The 11,917-nt window shown below is 36.8% G+C and overlaps 1 protein-coding gene across 4 annotated transcripts in view; it reads right to left on the bottom strand.

Moving 5' to 3' along the window:
* ARHGAP32 (Rho GTPase activating protein 32) overlaps nt 1-10,574 on the bottom strand; it is a 749,023-nt gene extending 738,449 nt beyond the window's left edge. For all 4 annotated transcript variants that reach the window (XM_053691545.1, XM_053691546.1, XM_053691547.1 and 1 more), the window contains exon 1: nt 9,855-10,574. In XM_053691545.1, the coding sequence (XP_053547520.1) occupies nt 9,855-9,967 (113 nt within the window). In that variant the 5' untranslated portion in view covers nt 9,968-10,574. The remainder of the gene's footprint in view (nt 1-9,854) is intronic.
* Nucleotides 10,575-11,917: the final 1,343 nt, after the last annotated feature.

The raw sequence follows: 11,917 nt of genomic DNA, 5'->3' as shown, positions 1-11,917 counted from the left end.
CAAACATTTTCCTTCATGATTACATCCCTTTAACGTCCATTTCTGAACTGTACATTTAGGTTATAACATTTTTGCTGTGAAGAAGGGGCATGTTTCTACAGACACAAATTCAATTTTTTTATCTTCAAGATAGAAAAAAACTCTCCGGGAGAGCATGACATTGTGAATGGATTAAAGAAACTAATTCACCAAAAAAATTAAACATTACAGCCATGAATATGCAGCATCTTGCTATATAATTAAAGGGACATAAAACAAGTTGGGATATAGAAAAAGTATAATAATATGTACTTTAAATACTTTACCTGAAAATTTATTCTGCAGTGCCTCACCATTAACCCTTTCTTTTTAGTTTCTGAATTGTAAAGCTCTAACTACCCCCACACATTTCCTTCTATGGCTGCATCTATATCTATTGTTGTTTTAGTAGAATGCAAAAGTGAATAGGGATCATCTGCTGGAGCTGCCTGGAAGCTGTGAACTCAGTTGAAATACAATGCCTGTGTCTAAAAACTGATAAGGGGGGGTGGATCAGACTGCTCCAGATAGCATGGCTATTTAAGTATTTTTGAAAATTATTTTAAAATACTTGCCAGCAATTTTTAAACAATTTTTATACAAACTATTTTTAATTAATTAGCCCTTTTAGAATATACACATATCTCAACCTGTATTATGTCCCTTTAAAAACAAAACTATATTTCAGAATGAATAATCTTTAGGATTATAATGTTTCTTAAATAGAGACTATCTTTCCTCAAAAAAATCCTATGGAAATAAAAAATTATTTTTTTTTTTTTTATTTTTTTTTAATAAAAAGGATTTTTATCCGCTCTGCTATAAACTACTGACAATATTTCTCAAAAAAAATTTGGGGGGCATTTAGAGCATTTATTTGCAGAAAATGACAACTGGTCAAAATTAAAAAACAAAACAAAACAAAAAAAAACTGTTTTCAGACCTCGAATAATGCAAAGAAAAATGTGTCCTTCACAAAGCTAAATCTGTACGATTCTAGGTCATCTTCTCTGATGAGTCCAATTATCAGCTTTGCCCAACACCTGGTCATCTAATGATTAGATGGAGACCTGGAGAGGCCTACAAGTCAGTGTCTTGCACACACTGTGAAATGTGGTGGAGGATCTGTAATGATCTGTGGATGCTTCAGCAAGGCTGGAATCGGGCAGATTTATCTTTGTGAAGAACGCATGAATAAAGTCTTGTACAAGGTTAACCTGGAAGAAAACATGTTTCCATCTGCCCTGACAATGTACCCCAACTCTGAGGATTGTTTTTTCCAGCAGGATAATGCTCCATGCCACACAGTCAGGTCAATCAAGGTGTGGATGGAGAACCATCAGATCAAGACCCTGTCATGGCCCTATCTCCATACCTGAACCCCATTGAAAACCTCTGGAATGTGATGAAGAGAAAGATGAATGGCCATAAACTGCTTGAATTGTTTGAGCCAGGAGTGGCATAAAGTTACCTAACAGCAATGTGAAAGACTGGTGCAGAGCATGCCAAGACGCATGAAAGCTGTGATTGAAAAGTCTGCATCTTTTTAAATGACAATATATTTATTTGGAATTTGGGAGAAATGTATGTCAGTTGTTTATAGAATAAAACTAAAATGTTCATTTACTCAAACATATACACACACACACACACACACACTCAAAAATATGAAACTTCATTTATGTAGTTTGCACTTTATCATTTTGTGTGTGGACATGATATTTAAAATGTTCTCCGTTCTATTTAATAGAGAATATTTCAAAAGCTTTGCTTTTTGATAAACAGATGTTCCTGTGTTGAATAAACCCTTTTTTTCTGAGGGAGTTGTATCTGTCAGCCAGTGAGCAGTAGACAACCAGTGCTCACTTGTACGTAATCACGCAATTCCTGTTAGTTAAAATACTATTTCTTCATATCATTTTGTTAGTATCTTTTAGTTTCTCCGTAAATTCAAATAGGTTTTATTTAACCATTTTTGTACACAAAAATATTTAAATACATTGAACCACTTTTCTTTCATATGCAGGTTTCATAAAAATTAAATAGGTTCCTTTAACCCCTTAATGACCAACGACGTGCAGGGTACGTCCTCCAAAAAAATGTCCTCAACGACCAAGGATGTACCCTGCACGTCGTTGGTCTTTGAAAGCAGTGGAAGCGATCCTGATCGCTTCCAGCTGCTTTCATGTTATTGCAGTGATGCCTCAATATAGAGGCATCCTGCAATAACTTTTTTAAGCAGTCCGATGCAGAGAGAGCCACTCTGTGGCCCTCTCTGCATCGGCTATTGATGGCTATGATCGTTGGTGGGTGGGAGCGTGTCCAGGGAGGCGAGTGGGCGGCCATCAGTAGAGGAGGGGGGCGGGATCGCGTGTGGGTGCGCGTGCACGTGCACAGGAGCGCGCGCATGTGCACGTGTGAAACTGGCCAGAAGTTAGAATTGAAGTGCAAGAGGCACAAGGTGGGACTCAGTGGGAGAGAGGGTGGGAATAAAAAATATTAATGATCTGGGAGAGGGTGGGGGGTTGGGTGTTAAGGGGGGTAAGCTACACTACAGAAAAACTTAAAATAAACATTTGATTTCAAACTGGGTACTGGCAGACAGCTGCCAGTACCCAATATGGTGCACAATAAGGCAGAGGAGGGGGGGTAGAGAGCTGTTTGGGGGGGGGGGGATCAGGGAGGTTGGGACTAAGGGGGGGGGGGGGGGGTCCTACACAGCAGAATTATTATTTTTTTTAAACAAAACAAAACAAAAAAAAAAAAAACTTTTATTTTAGTACTGGCAGACTTTCTGCCAGTACTTAAGATGGCGGGGACAATTGTGGGGTGGGGGAGGGAAGACAGCTGTTTGGGAGGGATCAGGGGGTGTGATGTGTCAGGTGGGAGGCTGATCTCTACACTAAAGCTAAAATTAACCCTGCAAGCTCCCTATAAGCTACCTAATTAACCCCTTCACTGCTAGCCATAATACACGTGTGATGCGCAGCAGCATTTAGCGGCCTTCTAATTACCAAAAAGCAACGCCAAAGTCATATATGTCTGCTATTTCTGAACAAAGGGGATCCTAGAGAAGCATTTACAACCATGTGTGCCATAATTGCTCAAGCTGTTAGTAAATAATTTCAGTGAGAAACATAAAATTGTGTAAAATTTTGCGTTTTTTTCAATTTGATCGCATTTGGCGGTGAAATGGTTGCATGAAATATACCAAAATGTGCCTAGATCAATACTTGGGGTTGTCTACTGCACTACATTAAAGCTAAAATTAACCCTACAAGCTCCCTACATGCTCCCTAATTAACCCCTTCACTGCTGGGCATAATACACGTGTGGTGCACAGTGGCATTTATCGGCCTTCTAATTACCAAAAAGCAACGCCAAAGCCATATATGTCTGCTATTTCTGAAGAAAGGGGATCCCAGAGAAGCATTTACAACCATTTATGCCATAATTGCACAAGTTGTTTGTAAATAATTTCAGTGAGAAACTGAAAGTTTGTGAAAAAATTTGTGAAAAAGTGAACAATTTTTTTTATTTGATGGCATTTGGCGGTGAAATGGTGGCATGAAATATACCAATATGGGCCTAGATCAATACTTTGGGATGTCTTCTAAAAAATATATATATACATGTCAAGGGATATTCAGGGATTCCTGAAAGATATCAGTGTCCCAATGTAACTAGCGCTAATTTTGAAAAAAGTGGTTTGGAAATAGCAAAGTGCTACTTGTATTTATGGCCCTATAACTTGCAAAAAAAGCAAAGAACATGTAAACATTGGGTATTTATAAACTGAGGACAAAATTTAGAAACTATTTAGCATGGGTGTTTTTAGGTGGTTGTAGATGTGTAACAGATTTTGGGGATCAATGTTAGAAAAAGTGTGTTTTTTCCATTTTTTTTCCTCATATTTTATCATTTTTTTATAGTAAATTATAAGATATGATGAAAATAATGGTATCTTTAGAAAGTCCATTTAATGGCGAGAAAAACGATATATAATATGTGTGGGTACAGTAAATAAGTAAGAGGAAAATTACAGCTAAACTCAAATACCGCAAAAATGTAAAAATAGACTTGGTCCCAAACGAACAGAAAATAGAAAAGTGCTGTGGTCATTAAGGGGTTAAATAGGGTTAAAAAGTGCATAAAATTGTGATGAGATGTTAATTTGACATTAGTTTATCCAGAAATGTTTCCAAACAAACCAACTAAATATATAATTCTAGATCTATGTATTTTTTGTAAAGTAGGAAATGCAGGTGCCTTTAATATATATTAATAAAAAGTCTCCCGTTCTGGCAAGGTTCGCAATACTGGATTAAGCAATGGATTACTTAAGGTAAATAGGAAAATCTCTTTAGAATGTGAATTGTAGCTACTGGCTAGATATACATCTACCCGTGGGATTGGCAGACAAAGCGGTTTATCTACAATCTCTTCATGATATAATATGTAAGGTGCCCTACACATGCATGTATGGGATCTACTGACCTGGTCTCTGCCACAGCCCATCTGCAACATTCACTTGAGCCATGCAGCAGTGTGACAATGTCCAATATTATTCAAAATTCCAACACAGAGCAAAAACATATATAACAGATTTTATTAGATATCCAAATTAGAGATCAGACAAAAAATATGCAGCACCCACAAGTATTAGTACAAATATACAGCACCCATAAGCACAAATATACAGTTACCATTAGTACAGTACCAATAAGCACAAATATACAGTACCCATTAGCACAAATATACAGTTACCATTAGTACAGTACCAATAAGCACAAATATACAGTTACCATTAGTACAGTACCAATAAGCACAAATATACAGTTACCATTAGTACAGTACCAATAAGCACAAATATACAGTACCCATTAGCACAAATATACAGTTACCATTAGTACAGTACCAATAAGCACAAATATACAGTTACCATTAGTACAGTACCAATAAGCACAAATATACAGTTACCATTAGTACAGTACCAATAAGCACAAATATACAGTACCCATTAGCACAAATATACAGTTACCATTAGTACAGTACCAATAAGCACAAATATACAGCACCCATAAGCACAAATATACAGTTACCATTAGTACAGTACCAATAAGCACAAATATACAGTACCCATTAGCACAAATATACAGTTACCATTAGTACAGTACCAATAAGCACAAATATACAGTTACCATTAGTACAGTACCAATAAGCACAAATATACAGTACCCATTAGCACAAATATACAGTTACCATTAGTACAGTACCAATAAGCACAAATATACAGTTACCATTAGTACAGTACCAATAAGCACAAATATACAGTTACCATTAGTACAGTACCAATAAGCACAAATATACAGTACCCATTAGCACAAATATACAGTTACCATTAGTACAGTACCAATAAGCACAAATATACAGTTACCATTAGTACAGTACCAATAAGCACAAATATACAGTACCCATTAGCACAAATATACAGTTACCATTAGTACAGTACCAATAAGCACAAATATACAGCACCCATAAGCACAAATATACAGTTACCATTAGTACAGTACCAATAAGCACAAATATACAGTACCCATTAGCACAAATATACAGTTACCATTAGTACAGTACCAATAAGCACAAATATACAGTTACCATTAGTACAGTACCAATAAGCACAAATATACAGTACCCATTAGCACAAATATACAGTTACCATTAGTACAGTACCAATAAGCACAAATATACAGTTACCATTAGTACAGTACCAATAAGCACAAATATACAGTACCCATTAGCACAAATATACAGTTACCATTAGTACAGTACCAATAAGCACAAATATACAGTACCCATTAGCACAAATATACAGTTACCATTAGTACAGTACCAATAAGCACAAATATACAGTTACCATTAGTACAGTACCAATAAGCACAAATATACAGTTACCATTAGTACAGTACCAATAAGCACAAATATACAGTACCCATTAGCACAAATATACAGTTACCATTAGTACAGTACCAATAAGCACAAATATACAGTTACCATTAGTACAGTACCAATAAGCACAAATATACAGTACCCATTAGCACAAATATACAGTTACCATTAGTACAGTACCAATAAGCACAAATATACAGTTACCATTAGTGCAGTACCAATAAGCACAAATATACAGTACCCATTAGAAATAGCACAGATACACAGTACTCATAACTAGTACAAATATATAGTACCCATTTTTATAAGTACAAATATAAGGTACTAATTAGCACAAATATACAGTACACATAAGTAATAGTACAAATATATAGCACTCAGTACAAATATACTATAACCACAAGTATTAGTACAAATAAGTAGTACAAAATATACATTAGCACAAATATACAGTACCCATAAGTATTAGTGCAAATATACAGTACCTATAAGAAGTAGTACAAAATATACAGCACCCATTAGGACAAATATACAGCACCCATAAGTATTAGTACAAATATACAGTACCCATAAGTATTAGTACAAATATACAGTACCCATAAGTAATAGTACAAATATACAGTACCCATAAGTAATAGTACAAATATACAGTACCCATAAGTAGTAGTACAAATATACAGTACCCATAAGTATTAGTACAAATATACAGTACCCATAAGTATTAGTACAATTATACAGTACCCATTAGTAATAGTACAAATATACAGTACCCATAAGTAATAGTACAAATATACAGTACCCATAAGTAATAGTACAAATATACAGTACATATAAGAATATACAGTACCCATAAGTATAAATATACAGTACATATAAGTACAAATATACAGTACCTATAAGTATTAGTACAAATATACAGTACCTATAAGTACAAATATACAGTACCTATAAGTATAAATATACAGTACATATAAGTACAAATATACAGTACCTATAAGTATTAGTACAAATATACAGTACCTATAAGTATTAGTACAAATATACAGTACCTATAAGTATTAGTACAAATATACAGTACCTATAAGTACAAATATACAGTACCTATAAGTATAAATATACAGTACATATAAGTACAAATATACAGTACCTATAAGTACAAATATACAGTACCCATAAGTATAAATATACAGTACATATAAGTACAAATATACAGTACCTATAAGTATTAGTACAAATATACAGTACCTATAAGTATTAGTACAAATATACAGTACCCATAAGTATTAGTACAAATATACAGTACCTATAAGTATTAGTACAAATATACAGTACCTATAAGTATTAGTACAAATATACAGTACCTATAAGTACAAATATACAGTACCTATAAGTATTAGTACAAATATACAGTACCTATAAGTATTAGTTCAAATATACAGTACCTATGAGTACAAATATACAGTACCTATAAGTACCCATAAGTATTAGTACAAATATACAGTACCTATAAGTACAAATATACAGTACCTATAAGTACAAATATACAGTACCTATAAGTATAAGTACAAATATACAGTAACCATAAGTAATAGTACAAATATACAGTACCTATAAGTACAAATATACAGTACCCATAAGTACAAATATACAGTACCCATAAGTAATAGTACAAATATACAGTACCTATAAGTATTAGTACAAATATACAGTACCTATAAGTATTAGTACAAATATACAGTACCCATAAGTACAAATATAAAGTACCTATAAGTATTAGTACAAATATACAGTACCTATAAGTACAAATATACAGTACCTATAAGTATTAATACAAATATACAGTAGCTATAAGTACAAATATACAGTACCCATAAGTATTAGTACAAATATACAGTACCTATAAGTACAAATATACAGTAACCATAAGTAATAGTACAAATATACAGTACCTATAAGTACAAATATACAGTACCCATAAGTACAAATATACAGTACCCATAAGTAATAGTACAAATATACAGTACCCATAAGTATTAGTACAAATATACAGTACCTATAAGTACAAATATACAGTACCTATAAGTATTAGTACAAATATACAGTACCTATAAGTACAAATATACAGTACCCATAAGTACAAATATACAGTACCCATAAGTAATAGTACAAATATACAGTACCCATAAGTATTAGTACAAATATACAGTACCTATAAGTACAAATATACAGTACCTATAAGTATTAGTACAAATATACAGTACCTATAAGTATTAGTACAAATATACAGTAGCTATAAGTACAAATATACAGTACCTATAAGTACAAATATACAGTACCTATAAGTATAAGTACAAATATACAGTAACCATAAGTATTAGTACAAATAAACAGTACCCATAAGTACAAATATACAGTACCCATAAGTAATAGTACAAATATACAGTACCTATAAGTATTAGTACAAATATAAAGTACCTATAAGTATTAGTGCAAATATACAGTACCTATAAGTACAAATATACAGTACCTATAAGTATTACTACAAATATACAGTAGCTATAAGTGCAAATATACAGTACCTATAAGTACAAATATACAGTACCCATAAGTATATTGGGCAATACAGGTGCAGCTAAACCTGCAATTAATCCCTTGGCTTCCAGAGAATCTCATTAACCCCTCATCTGCTAATACACTACAGCCTTCTTGAGCATTAAAAGGAGCCATTTAATACAGCAAAGCTATATATAAGTTTATTACTAACAAGCAGAGGATTAGAACAATGTGTTTAACCATCCTGTTTAAAGAAGGGGGTGCAGCCTACTAAAGGGTTAAAGTGGTCTTTTGTTTAACTCATTAGCATCTATAGGTTGCACTCAAGCTCTTCTCACACTAAATAAACAGGGGATGTGCTAAAATACAGCTGCTGTGTGAGGAGGGTACTGATGGCATGTGTGACCCCCATAACTGCACAAACCCTCACGCACAATGTGTGACCCCCATAACTGCACAAACCCGCACGCACAATGTGTGACCCCCATAACTGCACAAACCCTCACGCACAATGTGTGACCCCCATAACTGCACAAACCCTCACGCACAATGTGTGACCCCCATAACTGCACAAACCCTCACGCACAATGTGTGACCCCCATAACTGCACAAACCCTCACGCACAATGTGTGACCCCCATAACTGCACAAACCCTCACGCACAATGGGCATGTGTGACCCCCATAACTGCACAAACCCTCACGCACAATGTGTGACCCCCATAACTGCACAAACCCTCACGCACAATGTGTGACCCCCATAACTGCACAAACCCTCACGCACAATGTGTGACCCCCATAACTGCACAAACCCTCACGCACAATGTGTGACCCCCATAACTGCACAAACCCTCACGCACAATGTGTGACCCTCATAACTGCACAAACCCTCACGCACAATGTGTGACCCCCATAACTGCACAAACCCTCACGCACAATGTGTGACCCCCATAACTGCACAAACCCTCACGCACAATGTGTGACCCCCATAACTGCACAAACCCTCATGCACATTGGGCATGTGTGGCCCCCATAACTGCACAAACCCTCACGCACAATGTGTGACCCCCATAACTGCACAAACCCTCACGCACAATGTGTGACCCCCATAACTGCACAAACCCTCATGCACAATGTGTGACCCCCATAACTGCACAAACCCTCACGCACAATGTGTGACCCCCCATAACTGCACAAACCCTCACCCACAATGGGCACCAGTGCACCACATCCCCAGCTGATGGCAATGAATGAAAAGCTTCTCATGAACTCACAGAGCGGGTATTAAATACCAAGGGGGCTGCATTTGGGCAGAATACGAGTAAACATGACTGACCTTTCCAATTCATCAAGGCTGCATCCCGTGGCCATTCTGCCCGCAGCGGAAGGTGCTGCTGAGCGGATACTGGGGAAAGAGAGAGCAAAAGCAGAGTCGGTCCCTCCCTCCATCCTGCACAGCTCACTGCAGGGACAGCTCGTGTGAGAGACAACGGAGATGGGGACAAAATGACAGCAGAGCAGCCGTGCGCGGGAATGTGAGGAGAATCACAGCAGGAGAAGCGGCCTCTGTCACCGAGCAGGCCATGTTGTGCTGTACACCTGGGCTAGCACGGGGAAGACATGGCAGCAGGGCTCCTGCATAGGCTCCTTAATGCCTAAGGCTCCTCATTGCCTGAAACTCATTCTGAGGCTCCCGACTGCCTGAGGCTCCTTACTTCCTGAAACTCATTCTGAGGCTCCTTATTGCCTGACTCTGAGGCTCCTTATTGCCTGACTCTGAGGCTCCTTATTGCCTGACTCTGAGGCTCCTTATTGCCTGACTCTGAGGCTCCTTATTGCCTGACTCTGAGGCTCCTTATTGCCTGACTCTGAGGCTCCTTATTGCCTGACTCTGAGGCTCCTTATTGCCTGACTCTGAGGCTCTTTATTGCCTGACTCTGAGGCTCTTTATTGCCTGACTCTGAGGCTCCTTATTGCCTGACTCTGAGGCTCCTTATTGCCTGACTCTGAGGCTCCTCACTGCCTGAAACTCATTCTGAGGCAAACACAAGCCTTTCAGCTGTTCCAGGCAGAGGGAAGGCAGTGTCAGAGGAGGAGGAGGGGTCGGCTATACAAGCACATTGTTCTCCTATTTCATGTTCTCTTCTAAGCTTCAAAGGATTTATTCAGCAATGTCTCCACCACAGAACTGTGTTTGTTCCCCTTTACAATGGAGCCCAGGCAGGTTGATAGGGAGAGGAGATGTGATGACGTTTCAGGTCAAGACTGGGATTCTCCAGCTAAGATCTCTCTATGGTAACATGCAAGAAGCCTTTAATGTGACAATGACACTTCATATTTATATACAATCACATAGCATAATGTGCTGATGTGACCCCCCTATTAAAAACAATCATATGTCAACTGCACATAGGGGAGCAAAATTATATCAGGAATAGTACACAAAGAATGCAAAAAGAAAATGTTATGTATTAAAACATCTCATTATTGCACCCTTGTTTTCAAATAACTGAGTTTAATCCCTGCAAAGGAGTTAAATACATAGTTAATGTCTGTTCCAGAGCAGCAATGCACTACTGGGAGTTAACGGAACACATTTGGTGAGCCAATGACAAGAGGCATATGTGTGTAGCCACCAATCCTCAGCTAGCATTGCTGCTATTTAACCTACCTAAGGATACCAGGGGATACAGTACATTTGATAATAAAAGTAGATTAAAAAGTTACTTAAAATTACATGATCTGCCTGATCCATGAACCTTTAATTTTAACTTTTATGAACTTTTAATCTTATCAAGGTGGTTTCTTCTATAGAGCTGTAACCCTGTGTTGGCCTAAGAGTGTTGCAGCCTTTTCTAAAAACCAAAGGGTTAAAAGACAACTCCAATCTAGTTTAGCACATTTATTTTGGGGTCAAACCATCTCCTTAGTTCAAAAATCTGTATGGAGAAAAAAAAAAGGTTTGCTCTGGCAGAATCAATCAAACCATTCCAGTATTTATTTTGAGGCTTGATCAACTAAGAGTGAATTTTGGCCAAAATGAAGTTTCTAGTTCAGAGGCGGAAGTCCAGATCTTGTGTCCCAGTCTCCCATTAAATAAAGCATATCAGTATACTACAGCAGATCTACAGACATATTGCTTGCGTGTTTGTGCCATGTAGATATTATTGGGCAAAACAGGGAGCCGCCATAAATATATACTAAGAAGCACATTTCTGAAATATGTTGGCTCTGAGTCACTGTGTATCCAGCAAGCCTGGGCAGGCAGATGTCTTCCTATGTGCAGTTTATCACCATTCACTTAGCAGCAATTAAAAGCACTATTTCCTGGAAATAAATGACACTAAAATACTTTCTTTTTTAATGTGTAAACAGTGTACAATGTAATGCAAATCTAAT

Source organism: Bombina bombina, chromosome 8 (assembly GCF_027579735.1).
Source record: "Bombina bombina isolate aBomBom1 chromosome 8, aBomBom1.pri, whole genome shotgun sequence".
NCBI classification, from domain to species: domain Eukaryota; kingdom Metazoa; phylum Chordata; class Amphibia; order Anura; family Bombinatoridae; genus Bombina; species Bombina bombina.
The sequence above is the reverse complement of the archived record's forward strand: the minus strand, read 5'-3'. Positions and strand labels throughout refer to the sequence as shown.